Raw genomic sequence first — 16,625 nt, 5'->3', positions numbered from 1 at the left:
ACTACTGTGCTTACTACAAGCACATACAAAATATTAAAGAATATGATTCAAGATATTGTGGAGGAAAGCTGGGGTAAGCAACTGAGAGAATGTGAAAATCAGTTTTATATATGCCTCAGGCTCCTTTGCTTTATAGGATGGAGGGGAGGACGCTGCTGCTTAATTTTTCACAGAAGTACTGAAATGCGCTGGTGTAGTGAGGAAAAGAGCACACCATGGAACAACTGGGGTCTGGCCTTATTATGCCTTTCTTCCAGTAGGACTGAGACTATCCACAGGCTGCAACTGACTCCTCTTTAGAACTGTCTTCCAAAGGCTCAGTTACCCATTTTTGAAAGTGTTTAAAACATTGCTCTTTGGTTGGTTGCTTTTTTTCTCCCTGTAAAAAGTCCTAACAAAGACTTTTCCACTGCTTACCAAAAGTAAAAGTTTCCTTCAAGGATTAGAGTTAAGGGCACTTGGTTTTGATGGCACAAGACATGGAACACACTCCAGTTCTCCGTACAACATAATCTTCCACATTTCCAGTGCCTGATTTTCCATTGTCATGCACTGTATGTGTGTACTTACATCAGCACAAAGTGAGGGCAAAAGGCTGCCACTGCAAAACACTCTCTCTGATAACACAACATGCTGGGATAAAAGACAACACAACACACTGGAAAGAACAGAATAGTCCTTTAATTACAATAATTAAATTATGCATGGTTTTGTTAATTTTTTCATAGAAAACAGAAAGTTCTTCAGACTGGAAGAATAAGGCTGAATAGCATAAGAGCCTAAAAACAAGTGAAGTCAGCAGTTCAATTTGATAGCACTGTCAAATTAAACTTGTACAGATTTGTCCCCAGCTGTGCCAGGAACATAATTTGTTCATTTTTGTGACTCCATGGACTCTTCTCCCTTCTTTATCTCCACTGAAAAAGTTTACATATCCCATTTATAGCTCTAGGAAGGCAGTTGCCTCGGTACTCACATAGTCCTTTGGCTTCTGGCACAGCACCAGACGTATGCCCTCATCTGGTTCATATTTTCTCTCCAGGCCCAAATCTGCCTTCTCCATAGCTCAGGCTTCCAGGTTGGCCCTATTGCATCTGAGATGCCAACTGGCGAGAAAACTGCAGAGCCACCTGGAGCACAAAGCAACCATTTTCTTGGTCATTCTACTTTCTCAGCATCTTGTCTGAGCTCCTGGCTTGCCTCCCAAGTTTCTTCCTAAGGTGCCTTAATGACAATCATCCTCAGAAAAAAGGATCAACCATCTCCGTTCAAGCTTCAGGACTGTATTTTTACCATCATCTCTCCAAGATCTTGTTCTTATAAGGCCACCTGCCTGGACTACCCACACTTTTCTTCTTCAGGTTCAGTAATAGCTATTAACCCTTTTCTGTCAGCTGCTTCTAGATCTGAGTTTTCACAGCCACCTTCAAACGGAAAATGAAGTCCTTTGAAGATGTGTTCGTTGTTTCAAGCACCTGCCCAAATCCTAATACATTCATTATGAGGCCTAATAGAGCTTTTTGGTTTTGTTTCATATGTCTTAACTGTCAGAGTGGATTTATACATCTCAAGACAAAACGCTCACTATGTTGCAACTCAACATCCGACAGAAAATAGAGAGTGTATTTTTCTACTTGTTTTTTCTTACAGAACAAAGCTGTGGAGGCAAAAATTTGCCTGGGTCTGCGGAATTGTGTGCCAGTGACAAAGAATAAACAAAGGAATACACAGAATAAAAATGGTATCTCTAATTTATTCAACTTTTCATGGTTTCTACTGTAAACAACATTAACTACAGTCTTTGATGAGAAGTATAGTCTGCTGAAGGAGCAGGAAGGAAAGAAACCAAATACAGCTGTGGGAAGAGAGACGCAGACGTTACCAAGTGGTTATTCTTTCACACCAATCTGAAATACAGCTATGGAGCACAAAGTTGCCCCGCTAAACAACAAAGAAATTGAAAGGATTGAAGTTCATAAATGTTGAAACTATCTTTTTAAAATTGTATTATTTTGAGATCCCCTTCCTGTGTTAAAATAAAAAATACTTATTTTCTGCAGAAATCCACGTGCTTTTTTCACAGATGCACCCTAGTAATTTTTAATCTATTTTTCTGTTTTACTCAGCTTTATTCAGTTTTCAGTATATATATATGATGTAGAGTTTTGCTGCTTGGGAAAAAAAAAAAGAAGTATTTTCTAGTCTGTGTCAGAGGGATAACTTGAAGCACTTGCACTGAATTCAGTGCTTTGCTGAATTGGGATCATGCCTTTGAAGGATCCTAACTACATGGAAAAGGTTGTATTTCTTTTCACTGTCAAGGCATAGAGAGATTAATTAAACAGCTTTGAAGCACCCTCTGGCACAAAACTGACCTCATGAGTACAAGTGCTTATGAGGAGATAACACAGTGGGTTCATGATGTACAAGCACCCACGGTTCAATACTACCTGGGGAGGTGAAATCGCAGCTCTGACTGGTGCTCCTGTCCCTTCATTCCAGTGGCAGACTGGAAACAAGAGTCTGCTGTCTTGCGTTGCCCACCACTTTTTACACAAGTTGCCAAACGACTCCTGTTTCCTTTTGCTGTATTTGGAGCTGCCTTGTGTACACTGTTCTCTCCTGGGGTGTTTGTGGACGATGAGGGCCTGGAGACTGCATGCTGGCTTGTCTGCACCAGGACTCTTACCACATGTGAAATGTAAGTGAGCTTACTGTGAAAGAAAGCACTAAATGTTGACTTCATTTTGCAAGCCAAAGTGGTGGTAGTTTAAAGAGGGTAACAGTCGCTTGAGACAAACTATTTGGTGTTTTGCTGTGGAGTAAGAATTTGTTTGTGGCTAATAACTGCAGAATAGCTCCTGTTTACATCTCTGTTTAATTCATGGCTGCTTGTGTGACAATGCCCTCTTTTGTGAAGCTAATATGCTCTATTCATACTGTTGTTATTTTAGAGGTCTAATTTTTCATTGGCATATCCTGCCTTTGCAACAAATTTTCCTGTAATGTATTTTAGAGATGTAACTATATTAGAATTTCCTTGCCAGGAAGAAAAGCTTCTCTGTCAGACAACTACACTGTCTAACTTAAAAAACAAACAAACGTACAAAAACCTGGCAGAACACCTACGTATTACCCATCAAGTTGCAGACTTTTCCACCTTTTTATTAAGAGCTTCTCCTAATCTACACAGTTCTAAACGTCAAAGCTAATAAAAACAAGCTCATAGAAAGCACACACAGACAAAGTGAACACTACTTGAAACCATTTAAAGTCTGAGAGACATTACAAGTTGCAGCATCTGGGGCTAATGCAAAGTGATCTCTCTCTGACTTTCTTTTGACCTGTTTCTCCCAGAAGAGGATGTGACAGTACTCGCATTCCAGTCTCACTAGCAGACCAGGAGATCCAAATATCCCCAGAGCCACTGATTCAATGTGTGCTTATAGAGAAAAGCATTTCTCAAATACGAAAGATCATGAGTACACACTGGGAAAGCTTGTTCTCTTCAAGAATGCACTAACTGAAACTGTTTTCTGCAGTTTATCTTTGCATCATTAATAAGTCCAAGATCATGGCGATCAAAATTCCATCCAGTCACTTTAATCTCTTTTAAATAATTCAGTGTGGTTAGTACCTGACTTAATTTGCAGACTAACAGTGATGCAGGCACCCAGTCTTGTTTGCTGCTGAAATCTACAGATACCAGCTTCTTGAGTGAGATCAGTGGCTGCATGAAGGAAAGCCAGCCATCGCTTGTCACACAATTCATTGCCAAGTCCAAGTGCTGAAGGTTCTGCAGGTGTTCTTTCTCAAAAAAATTGCCTGTGAACATATATTTGTTTATATTTATTTTTGCTTCAAGCCCTAGTGAAGAGAATTATTCCTGTTCAGGTTAGTGAAGAATTGAGTCTTATTGAATTCAGTTGAACTTCTATGCTTAAAGAAATACCACTGTTAATAGAAAAGGACTTTAATAGGTGTTTGCATATTAGTTTATTTTTTCTTACTTACAACCAAGAATGTAAAATATAGCAGCAACACATAACAATTTTTTTATATCAACACTTTTCTTCCTTGTTAAAACTTAACCTGCAGTATGTTGCATACAACAGGATCCTTTTAACTACAAAAAGGTCATTAACTTAAATGGAGCTCTGGACTGCTGCCCATGATCACTCACAAAAGCACTGCAAGATCAGGCTCATGAAAATTCTCATTCATTCTGACATTTCATTGCTATTGTAGCCTCAGAAGGGGTGAGTCATGTGGATCCAGGTAGTTTTTATATATCCCTGATCTTCAGCTATCTACCTTGATAAAAATTACGCTAGTATTGGCCTTTTTCAGCACTACTATTGACATACATTCCATAACAGACATTATGTCAGTGGAAGATTTGACTTAAGAATAGTCCACTTGTATTCCTGTCATACTTATGGAGAAGATAATCGATCTGTCAATCAGAAAATATTCCCTCCCAAGGAGATTCTTCACCAGGAACCTCCAGTTGCCTGCAGTCTTCCTTGCACTACTTACACAGTGAAAAATGGTTCTCATTGAGCAGAAATATAGACATTATTTGGTTATTCTAATGATACACATACATATCTCCTACTCAGACTCAATGCTATTTCATTTACATTATTAAAAGTTGCTGGGTTTCCTGAACTGTTGAGGTTTTTTTTGGTTTTTGGTTGTCTTGTGTGTGTGTTTGTTTGTTTGGTGGTTTGTTTGGTTTATTTTTTGGGATTTTTTTTCCAGTTTTCATCCATCATCTCTTGATCATCCACAGTACCTTTCCTTACCTAGAATTCTGATCTCCACATCAGTGAGGTTCCATTTCCTTAATCCAAGTTTTGTCAGCTGTGGCATTGTTTCCAGTAGTTCTAACAATTTTGTTAGGCAAAACTTTACGTCATCTCCCCAGGGAAGCATCAGCACTTTCATCCCAGGCAGGGCATTTAAGCCATCAACTAGATGAAAATAAGTGTAAATGTTTTTTGTTATAACAGCTGAGTGAAAAATAACTTTAAAAAATGAAAACAAATTGCATTTCAACAGTGAAGAAAACACGGTAGGTTAGAAACTTCAAGACTGTTGCCTTGATAGCAAAGACAGAGTAGCCAATTGCATACAATATTCCTTACTTCTAAAAACTTCCCGTTCTACTGATAGGAAATGGTTCAGGATACCAATTATATCCTACTTAAAAATAAAAGATGAAAGAATTATTGAATTTCTGTCTGGATAAGTCATAGAACTGAAGCTTATTCCCAATTTAAACGATTTATCTAAAGAGATCTTCTGACTTACCAAGTCTGTGGATAGCATCTTTTCCTTTATTTTCTAAGTAATTTTCTGACAAATCAAGTACATTCAGTTTCGGCAAATTACAGAGATTCTGAGCTACAGGAGGAAAAAAAAAGCTTGTTATACATGTATTCAGTGCGGTGTGACTTATCTTCTGTTTCACCTTTCTTAGTTTTGAATTTTAATGAACAGCAAGACAAAATGTTTAAAACCCTCCAGGTTTTAATTCCTTTTCCGACACCTCTCTGATGCAAGCTGTTCTCTTGTTCTTAATTGTGTCTCCAGGAATTGAAAAAATAAAGGACCTGGCCAGCCGTAAGAACTGGAGTAGTGGTTTGTATAACATACTCCGGTGGCTAAATGAATCTGCAGTGGTGATGAGACAACTTTAAGACATCTTTGCAACACAGAAGAAGGACAAAGCTGTCAGAATAGATGGGAGATTCTTTAGTGGTTTAAGTCCCGGAGACTTCAACATCCTGCTTCACAAAGCTGTTGAGTTTTGTATTATGATATAGAAATGTACTTTTTACAGGAACAGAGGATTTGTCCGAGTGGGACTAGGTGGGACATTTAAATCTAAACATCTGTAATGGGGCAGGATACTGGTAAGTCTAAACCATTCATGATACGTATTTATTATCTTGTTCTTTGAAATTTTCAATATTTTCCCTAGGTTCTATTTTACCTTCCTGACTTTAGAAAGTTTCTGCCAATATCTAATCTAAGCTACATTGTTGCGAATGTAGCTGCTTTATTCTCCCCATGGACAAAAAGAATGGTTGATTATTATCTCCTTGTAGCAATGTTTAAAGGGCACAAAAATGTTATAATATCTTTTTCAGACTTCTCAACCAACACAAAACTGAACCACTCCTCGTCAGTTACATTTTCTTAACCTCTAGCCATTCTTGGTGCTCTCTCGATTTCTCTATACGTTTCTTAACCATGATACTGAGGTTGGGCACGGATTTGTTGCTCAGGACTCACCAGCACATGTTTTTTGCAATAGCATAATATTTCCAGTCTTCCACAGAAAAGCTCGGATTCTTTCCTGTTACTCAGGTAAACCTCCATTTTATATTAATGAAACTGATGTCTTATTCCCAGTTACAGCCTATAACAAATCTGCCTATAACAAATTCCCTACCATTGTTTTTGGACCACCTCTTAAATGCATCCAATTTTAGTTATAGTTTTGTATTCCAACAGGGCTTATAACTTTTGAAGCTCAGTATCACCTGAAATTTTACAAGCAGATCCTCCATTCTGTCATTTAAGCCATCAGTTAAAATACTATACAGAACAAGGAAGAACTTAACTGATTGTATCAAAATGTTCTCTCACTAAATGAAACATTTGTGATCATTCTTTGAAAGTAAACCTCATTGGAGTTATGATAGATCCAGACTTATCTTTTCACAGTCCCATTGTGCTGTTTCCTGGAAAAGTTTGACATGATTTGTTCCCACTACCTTTTATCTCTATAATTTAAGTGCTTACAAAATGATTGTGTGATAATCTGTCTCAGAATTTGTCTTGGTATCAAAGTGAGGTTGGTTTGTCTATGTTTTCCTACTTTCAAGGAAAAGATACTGGATTTCCTACTTTCCTGCCTCCACAGATTTTCAGAGACAGTTGCCTATAGTTCAATGATTCTTTCACCCTGTTCCTTACATACTTAATTGTGAATTTCCTTAAATTCTGCTGAGTTCAAGCGTTTTAGTTAAATAATTTTTATTTATCCTTATTTGTACTACTGTGACTTTGTTAGAATTATATGAGTAGGTAGCTGATCAGAATGAATTTTTTCAGTAATGATTGAAACAAAAACAACTTTGAAAATTAGTTTTGATTGTATCAACCATTATTTGCTTTCCTATGTTATTTGTTTACAGAGCTATGCGATAGTTTATCTTTCTCGATTATATAACCTTTATACTTAGGTTTTCCATAAAAGCTTGATATAAACTTCCCTTGCTGCAATTTACATCTCTGCTGACTGAAACTCATTGTGAACCTATGTATTTCTGATTTTATCCACATATGCTTTTTTCTTCTGTTATAAAATTATGGTTTGATTTTAAAAACATGCATACTCAGTTTGTAAAGTTAGTATTACTATTCTTACCTAGAATTTCCACAGCATCACTGGAGATACAGCAGTTGACTAGCTGGATTTCTTCAAGTTCACTTAGTTCACCAGAGACTGATCTCACAATGTAGGTTATGCCATCCCCAATAGTTGTCAAGTGATTCATGTAAAGTAAGCGTAGCTTTCTCAAATTTCTGATACCTTCAGCTATGAATGGAAAAAACAAAAACAAAACAAAAAACAAAACAAAACAGTTTACATTGTTATGTGAATTGTTTTGTAATGTTTATGTTATCTTGATCACATCAAATGGCTGGACAGAATTAGTTGTTTACTGCCTGGCATACTACAACTATCTATATTTTGGTGCCATGAGATGTATGGTAAGTTTTGTTTGGGAAAAAAAAAAAAAAGAAAAAAAGAAAAAAAGATAAACACAACCTGCTGTTCATGTAATCGTGTAATCAATATAAACTGCCCCTCAGCCCAGAGAAAGTAACTCATAGAAGATCAAATGTGATCTTCCTGTGGAACAAATCCAAGCATTTTTTTACCAAGCTATCAAAGAGAGGATGGGTAGACATATGAATCGCCATCTCCATACCAGTTACAGGGCTGCATGGCCCTAGCGAACATTATTTGAACTTTTCAACCTTGGTATCTGGTGACTGACCTTGCTGACAGTCAGCAATAGGCCAGGGAAGGGAACTATTAATATATCACCTTTGCAACCTCCTGACTTGCAGTTCATGCAGAACATCCAGTCCTGGGATCAGTATGTTAGATCTGCTTGACGACAGTACACATTACTAGCTTGAAAGGAGCACTCTGGTACTTTGAGACAATCAGGATACAGAACATATCAAGACTTCAATGAAAATGTATAAGAAATTACTTCTCAAATTAGATTATAGGATTTTCAAGTCCTTATAGTGTAAAAACTTCAGACCAACTTATTAAATCATTCACATTCTCTATACTATTTACTTGATTATGGTGTGAAATAAGATAAAGGAAATTACCTAATTTTTTTCCATCACCTTCATCCATACTTATGTTGTCAAGTACAAGCCCTTCAGCATTCACAAGTTTCTTTATTCCATCAATAAGTCCACCTGCCAAAAAAAACCCCCATAAGTATACACAGCATGTTGATTTAATGAATGAACAGATTAATTGGTAGAATAGATACACTTCAGTGACATTAAGTTTTTGTGAAAAGAATAGTTTTGTTCAAAAATGCCTCAATCTTCCATCAGCACCCTGCTTTAACAATAGTGCTGAAGGATCCTGGATGTGTGTGATGCGCAGCATAAGGAAATACACATCCCCTATACTAATTGCAGAATCTCTCACCTCAGGTAAGTCTGGAGGATGCTACACTATAGTTACTATGCTCTTCTTTATTATGCCATTGTAATTTCAAGAGAAAACACTTTTTCAAGGTAGAAGCTTTTAATTTATTATGGGAATGACTTATCAAAAGATACTGCAGGTTTCCCACCATATTAGGTATTAACATCAGAACTAGACTTCTTAAAAAAAAATGTTTACCCAGAAATTGTGGTAGAGATGTAGGAAGCAAGGAAGGAAAAATTTTGTCCAATGTTATGGCTTTAGATTAGGCTACAACACTTTCATTTGGTTGTCAAAAACATATGCATCACTGTGAAAGTGATGGTAGGCTGCATCCCGTGGCACTTATAACGTTTCACCAGTGGTATAGACATTATCGCATTTACTGTGGATTATTTGCACCAGAGCTGTTAAATTCTCCCCACATACAGTACTTTATTTAAAACCAGATTTTTTAACGTATTGTGTACCAAGAACCAAAAGTATGATGGAATGACAACTTACATGAATTCAAAGGCCTTTGTGTAACAAGAACCAAGAGCATCATGCAATGGCAACTCACAGGAATTCAAAGGCCAGACCCAGCTTATACAACTAAATAACATAAATAAGTTTACATAACTGAGTAGAATGCAGTCACTTCCACCACGAATATAGAATTGCATTCTAGCAATATAGCATTTCTCAAACAGATCAAAACCAGGCATCTTCCATACACAAGGCAGCCACGAGCCCCTTTGCTTTACCCTCTCATCCACATTTATCTACAAGATCTCACTTACTGCCAGTAATACTGTACCTTCTAGATTTTCACTTTGCAGATCTCTTATATGTAAGGTTTTCAGCTTTGTCATTGTTGTGATCTGTTGCTCATCTTCCACAGTAAGAGGTGTGGACTCCACAGTGAGATCTTGTAAGTTTTTACAGGTTTCAAGGACTTCATTCAGTGTTCCTGTGATACCAGCACTATTGCTGATGTGCAGCTTGAGGCTTGCAGCAGAGCAACATATTTTGCCCAAATATTTAATATCACGTTTCTTTAACTTGTTGAAATCTTGCAATGTAATTTCTAAAGATCTGAGACTCTGGTTCCAGTTGAAGAATAAGGAGACAGCCTTTTCAGGAATGTAAGTTTTAAGTGAACTACTTTGAAGGTCTTCCACATTCTTATCATCTGTTTCCTTACTTGATGAGTAGTTGCCAAAAAAATCTAACTTAATGAGTCCTAGTACACTAAGACAATTTGGTAAGTACCTAAAAAAATCAGAGAAATAAGTCGGGATATTTTGACTATTGATGTAAACACTTTTATCACAAAAAAACTCCTGAAAATCTCTGCTCAAGGCTGATTTTGAAGAACTTTCATAAAAGAAATTAATGACACACTCTGCAAAAATATCCTTTTCAGTTCTTTTTAAATCTTCCTTTTCTGTTATATTTTCTGATTTTTTTGTGTATTCTCTTTCCAAAGCCAGATTCTTTAATGAAAACAGTTCGGAAACATCTCTATGTTGATCAATTCTTTTCAATAAGTCCAAAATTACTCTAGTGGCATCAAGGGAGGATCCACAAGTGTAGAGGAGCAAATTGAAATAAGTATTAGTAACATCTGAAATAGTATTAATTTTCTGTAGATAACTATACCCTTTCTTCACCTCTGTTTCTTCGCAGGATGTCACTAATTTGCAAAGTTTTCTGCCTGCAGTGTATTCCTGAAATGACTTATGAAAAAATCTATACGTTGGCTTCAGCCTTTGAGCTGTGTATTTATTTAGAAGACCTGAAGCTAGCAGGACTTCTTCTTTTATGTCAGCTAAATCCTCAGACTGAAAATCAAATCTTTGGTCAAATATTCCATCTAAAGCTAAGTCTCCACAATGATTTATGCTCAGCATAATATGGTTTTCTGTTATTTCTTTTGTTTTGTACCTGTTTTTCTCCACCATCAAGTCATACAAAGTGGAGAAAAGTAGAGTCTGGGTGCTTGGATGAAAATTATTTTCACCCATTTGGATGGCACAAGCAATGATGACAAAGAGTGGAGTTTTCATAAGGTTCTTCATGGAACTGGCCTCTTTAAGCTGGTTTAACAGACCATCTGCCAGCTTATTTGTCAAGACATTTTTAATGAGCTTCTCGCAACTCTCGTCCGATAGGTCTCCAATTTCAGCAACCAGTGACCCAAACTGCCTGATTTTATGGATAGTCTCAGTCCTGGTAGCAATAATAACCATGTTCTTGAATTTGTGGTTTTCTTTAATCATCGCTTCTATCTCTGGACAGTTTGAGGGTTTGAATTCATCATATCCATCTAATAGAAAAAGGACCCTTTGTCTTCGTGCTAGCAGCATTTTCATGAAATCTTGTTTGCAGATGGGGTATCGTTCAAAAAGAAGCTGATCACAGACAGTCTCATATATTCCACCTCTTGTGCTAGTCAGGTTGATAAAGAAAACAAATTGGAATTTTTTCAAAGTCGAGCACTTTTCTGAAGCCCAGAGTACAGCAATTCTTTTTAAAAGAGTTGTTTTTCCTTTCCCAGCTTCTCCTTCTATAATGCAGGGATTTTTCAGTTCCTCCAGAAGGACATTTAGCGTCAGTTGCTGTTTCCTGCTATTATGTATATCTTTTTTCCACAGCAAGATATCGGTATAGGCAGTTCCCAAATCAAAAATTATGTCAATATCACTACCCAGAGGATGATATTTTTGAAACGCTGAAGATAGATACACGTACTTTAAATCCTGAATCAAGTCATTTAATTTATCTTGTTCCACTTGATCAGTAGTACCTAATGCAAACAGACAATGTATCAGTGAATCGAATAGTGAATGAGTTTGTCAATTAAAATTTCATTACTTTTGGAATAACTGCTTGAATGCACTGGCTAAATCAATGAAATAGCTATAAGCAAGAGGCATGAGATGTATTTAGTGTCTACTGTCTAGGCAAGACTTAACTGATAAGGGCTGTAGTTACTCCTTGTGCAGGAGATTCATCTAGTCTGCAGATACCACTTTGGTTCCGCTTAATTCATTATTTTAGGGCCTTTTGAACTCATCCTATTTCTGCACTGGATTCCAAAAATGTAAGCTTGGATAACAAGCACATGAAAGTTTATGTGCACAAATGCATGATGGGAGTATGCATTTTTTTTTATGTAATAAGGTTTTAATACTGAAAGATGGCATTTATATATACATATGAAAGGTATTAGAATATTAAGGGAGATATTTGTAAATCAGTAACAGTTTTTGACAGTCGAACCAAATGAACTTTTAATCTAGTTCTGTTTAAAAACTATGTCTCTCTCATTTTTGTTAATTTGGGTTAGTCTAAGAGATGCTTTCATGCAGTTTGGAGGTAAGCTCAGTTGAACCTTCCATCATGGACATAACAAAATGTAGTATCATCTAACAGCATCTAAAGGGAGTCCTGGAAGGTTTGTATGCGCTGCTTTTTAAGGCACATATATGTAGCCTAAGAGGACAGGGCCAAGTCAGACGTGTATTTCCAAATCAGAGAGCACAGCCCCACAAACTGAAGGAAATCACAGAAACCTATTTTAGGGAAATGCTTCTGTAACAAATGTCGTGCCTCTCTGGGACTGCCAAAAGAGTAATCTAGGTGTCTGTGTTTCATCCATACAATAAGACCTTCCTTTAACAACGTAATGAACTTGCAGCCTGTGCACAAGTAGTTTCAGCTTCCAGGAAGAGGCTTATAGTTGAAAAGCTCGTTACATATCCCCATTAGATTTTATATTAATTTTGTCCATAGAACAGATCTAATCCAGTGTTCAGCTCACCCACAATTCACTTATCATAAACAAGTGATGGGATGTGTTTGTAACTGTCTGAGCTTCAGCTATCTGATTTCCACCCTTTCATCATTTTTCACAGGATTTGTGTTTCCTTTCTACGTGTCATAATGTTTCCTTTATTGTCTTATTCTCTCAGATGAAACAATTCAGACCACACAACTTGAATTAGAATTTACTTTTCCTGATTAGAAGACAGAAATATAACCAGCAATACTTACAATATCCTTGCAGGTCATGAAAGAGAAAAGGGTTGTGTTTCTCGAGTGATTTAACCCAAATATTGCAGGCTTCTGAACCTTTATTCAAAATCATGTAGATCATCATTCTTGAGGCTTCTTGTTCGACCTTTTCACAGACAATGGTATTCACTTCTTCACGAGACATGACATTGCAGATCAAAAGGTCATCTGCTACTTGCTTGAGGGTGATCATTCCCATTCTTTGAATGAGATGTACTCTGTTGCTTTTTATAAATTCCACTGAGAAGAGAGAATTCAACTTCTTAGAATAAGTCTAGCTCATACAGTAGCTGACAGATTAACTGTCGTTCAGTATTCAGTGTGCACTTTTGTGGTGCACTAACTGGCTAATATCTACACAGGCAAAAATAGTATTCAGAGAATGGTGAGATCTTAGTAGGAATGTAGAAAAAATTATAGAAGTTTCTGTGAATGGATTGGAGGTTTCTGGTAAAAAAGCTGCAGGATGGAACCTATCAGTATGGGTATGAAAGTCACATGGTATGTCTGAGATCTTGGCTGGCATTGCAGAAACATTAAAAGTTTCAATGGAAATTGCTTTTGAAAATTATTTTATTTAATGATATGTCTAAATATGGGTTCCTATTTCTGGAACTGCATTTGAAAATCTTGTCAAGTTCATGCAGGTCACCACAAATATAAATTGAATCTTTAAACAAAACCTGTATGAAGTACTTAAACATTATTACACTCAATTTAAGATAAAAAAGTCAAATTAAACTTAATGTTCAGGCTCATGGGCAGTCCTGAACACGTCCCAGGATGAAAACATCCCCCAACAGGCTTCTGTACTCTGTGCTTGGGATGGTTAAGAATCAGTGTTGGGGCATGTGAGCATTCCTACCCAGAAGGAATATATATATATATATATATATATATATGATATTTATCTGTGTGAAGTTTGGAGAAATGCACAGATTCTCAGCTCCCAAGTTAGCCAAGAATATCTGGTCAAAATTATTTTTTATAGCCCGTTGAAGGTAGGTAACAGCATTGTAGAGGCGGTAAGGAGATAAAAGAAAGATGTTTGAGGAATGAGGTGGGGCTCTGGCCAGATATTGGTAAATTGGAGTCATTAGGGACAGCGCCACTTCAGCTGGGTAGCTCCTTTCTCTTTCCTTCCACAAAATCCAGGAGAGGTTTGAGATACAACAGTAATAACTAGGGTAGTCTTGGGAGTGTTTTTTGTGGGCACATGTATGTGCCACAAGCAGAGAGAGTTCCCTTTTGAGAGTTTTACATTTTTTGCAAATTTGTAATTTCATAGTGTAGAATTTTAAAACAAATATTGGGGACACTTATTTACCTCCATGTGTCAAAATAAAACTGGACTGTCATTCCTCTGAGATTTTTAGACCTTGAATATTACAGTAAATTAGTATTTTTCAGGAATAATTTTATAAAACTTAAGCTTTTCTATAATAGTGAGGGAAAGGGAGAAATTAGTCTTTACAAGTTTGAAATTATCTGTGATATTTTGGAATAAACCATAGAAATTACTACAAAACAGCTAACATGAGGAACATCCAATTCAGAAAAAATTATTTTCTCAGAAAAAATTATTAATCCAAAATTTTATATCTGTGATGTGTTGAAATAGAGAATTTTTAATTAAAATTCTCTGTAAAGTCTACCTTTAAAAACATTTTAAAGAAAGACTTTTTACAATGTTAATAAGTAGCTATATTGTATAACTCGAACTTAAATACAGACATTATCTTGTAAAGGTTATTTGATTTTTTTATTAGTATTTACATCTAACATTAAATAGAAAGAAATTGTAGTTTATAGATCTTACTTGTTCAGACTGAAAGTTTCAATGCTTCAACTGTAGGACAGTGAATCTAATATCCACGCTGAAAACCAAAAACAAATAAAAGATTGAATATCCAGATATTACTGTCATTTTCCTAGACTAGAAAAAAAATTACCTTTTGTGAAATACTGATATTAAACTAGTCAGATATAACAATATTCTCTCTAAAACTACTTTGATTTGGTAACATAGATGTATTTGATAACTTTAAAGCATGTTCGAAATCAATAAGCAGGAAATATTGATTTGTGCAAGCGATTTTAATCTTCTGTGCTTTAATTCCTCGGAAACAGATCATTCTCATAGACCAGCATTATCATTAAAATATAATCTTTAAAGTAAAGCTGATTGTTATTTTTGACAACCAGAAAGATACTGTTCATTTTTCACATTGCATCCATCCACGTTTCACATTGTTTCAGTTCATGTTTGACATACTTTCATGGTGTAACTTATATATGCATTTTTACCAGTAAGAATAGTGAATGAGACACACATAATTCACTTGGTTTTACTTTGAATGATACCAAGATACATTTGGATTGAAACAGCAATCAAGGTAATAGCATACAAACCAAACATTTAAATTAATGTGTTCATTACATATAACTAAATAAAGGTACCTTAAATAAAATTACTTACTTAAAATAGATACAACTAAGAAAATAAAGTACATTTTTGATAATACGTAGCAGGTCAAATTAAAGCTTCATCTAGCCCAGCATCCCGTCTCCAGCAGTGCCTTCTGTAAGATGTTTCACTCTTGGGATCTTTTCCATTTCCATTAAATTATTTTTGAGATGGAATGCTAGAGCAGACCATGGTATTAAGATACCATACAGCTTTATGGACGGACACAGTCCCACAACAACGCTCTCCCTTTCATTCTCTGTTTTCTGACAATTCCTTGCATTTGCTTTTGCTCACCATTGAGCAGGTATTTTCATAGAGCTATAAGTTTTAGCCCCAGCTCTCATTTGTAAATGCTAACCATCATCCTCATGTAAGCAAAAACATGACTTTTAGGAGTAACTTAACAATATACTGAACAAAAAATGCTGTTTGCTTAAACAAGTTTTAAAAAAATCCCTAAAATACTCAAAAATCAAGCGTAGAAGCACACTCTATGGCCATTAATCCTCTGTAATCCAAAACATAAATATTCTAAGACTTCTAGAATCTACAACACTCTCCAGTATCACCAGCTTTGCATACTAATAATCTCATAGTTTGTAGCACACTAAATAGTATGTTAATATTTCATAGTAATTAATAATAATTGCTAGCATACAAGATTACTACTTAGCCATAAGTTCTGGAAAACTATACTGGCTTTACAGGGCTGAAAGGCTAATTTGAAATTGCTTCTGTAAAAACTATTGCCTTAGATATTACAACTTTTCTAATAGATTTTCTAAGCAAAAGTAACACAAGCTTTTATTTTTTGTTTAAAGAAATAGTTAAAATAAATAAATGCAAAATCTCCACTGACAAAGTCACGTAACATTTCTTAAGAGAAAAAGAAATATAGCAAAATGAAATTAAAACCTCTCTGAACGTTCTTTTTTTTACAAATAGTCAAGAAGAAAGGTAGTGGTAAGAAAGAAAGCAGTTTACTCACATCAGTGTGTTCTTAAATTAAAAAGACTCAGCAGGCAGAAAAGTGTTGTAGTCCTCATAATAAATGGACTCCATATTATCTTTAAGTTCCTTCTCTGCAAGTTTCCTCCTTTTACAGTTACTCAATGTTTTTTTTTTTCTTAATGAGTATGTTGGGCAATACCTTTCTGCTGCCAGAAACATGTGAAACTGTTTCTTGACATAAAGCAAGTTCCAGTTCTTAAATACTTGAAATTTTATGATACAGTGATAACCAGTCCAGGATTATTGGTCAAGTTAGTAAATATTTCTGCTACCAGTAAAAATGAGTGTATCTACAATGCATTTACTTCATTCATTCTT

General features: G+C 35.9%; 1 protein-coding gene across 1 annotated transcript; it reads right to left on the bottom strand.

Annotated features, from left to right (window-relative positions):
* Positions 1-728: 728 nt before the first annotated feature.
* Positions 729-16,440, bottom strand: NLRC4 (NLR family CARD domain containing 4). Its single transcript, XM_065834624.2, has 9 exons — positions 16,285-16,440; positions 14,646-14,703; positions 12,806-13,066; positions 9,564-11,555; positions 8,431-8,523; positions 7,445-7,615; positions 5,317-5,409; positions 4,809-4,976; positions 729-3,825 (listed from the first exon to the last, which is right to left on the bottom strand). Coding segments are annotated over exons 2-9 (3,096 nt in total). The 5' UTR covers positions 14,647-14,703; positions 16,285-16,440; the 3' UTR covers positions 729-3,508.
* Positions 16,441-16,625: the final 185 nt, after the last annotated feature.

The sequence above is a fragment of the Patagioenas fasciata genome, chromosome 3 (genome assembly GCF_037038585.1).
Source record: "Patagioenas fasciata isolate bPatFas1 chromosome 3, bPatFas1.hap1, whole genome shotgun sequence".
Classification (NCBI taxonomy): Eukaryota; Metazoa; Chordata; class Aves; order Columbiformes; family Columbidae; genus Patagioenas; species Patagioenas fasciata.
This window is presented reverse-complemented; position numbering and strand designations above follow the sequence as displayed.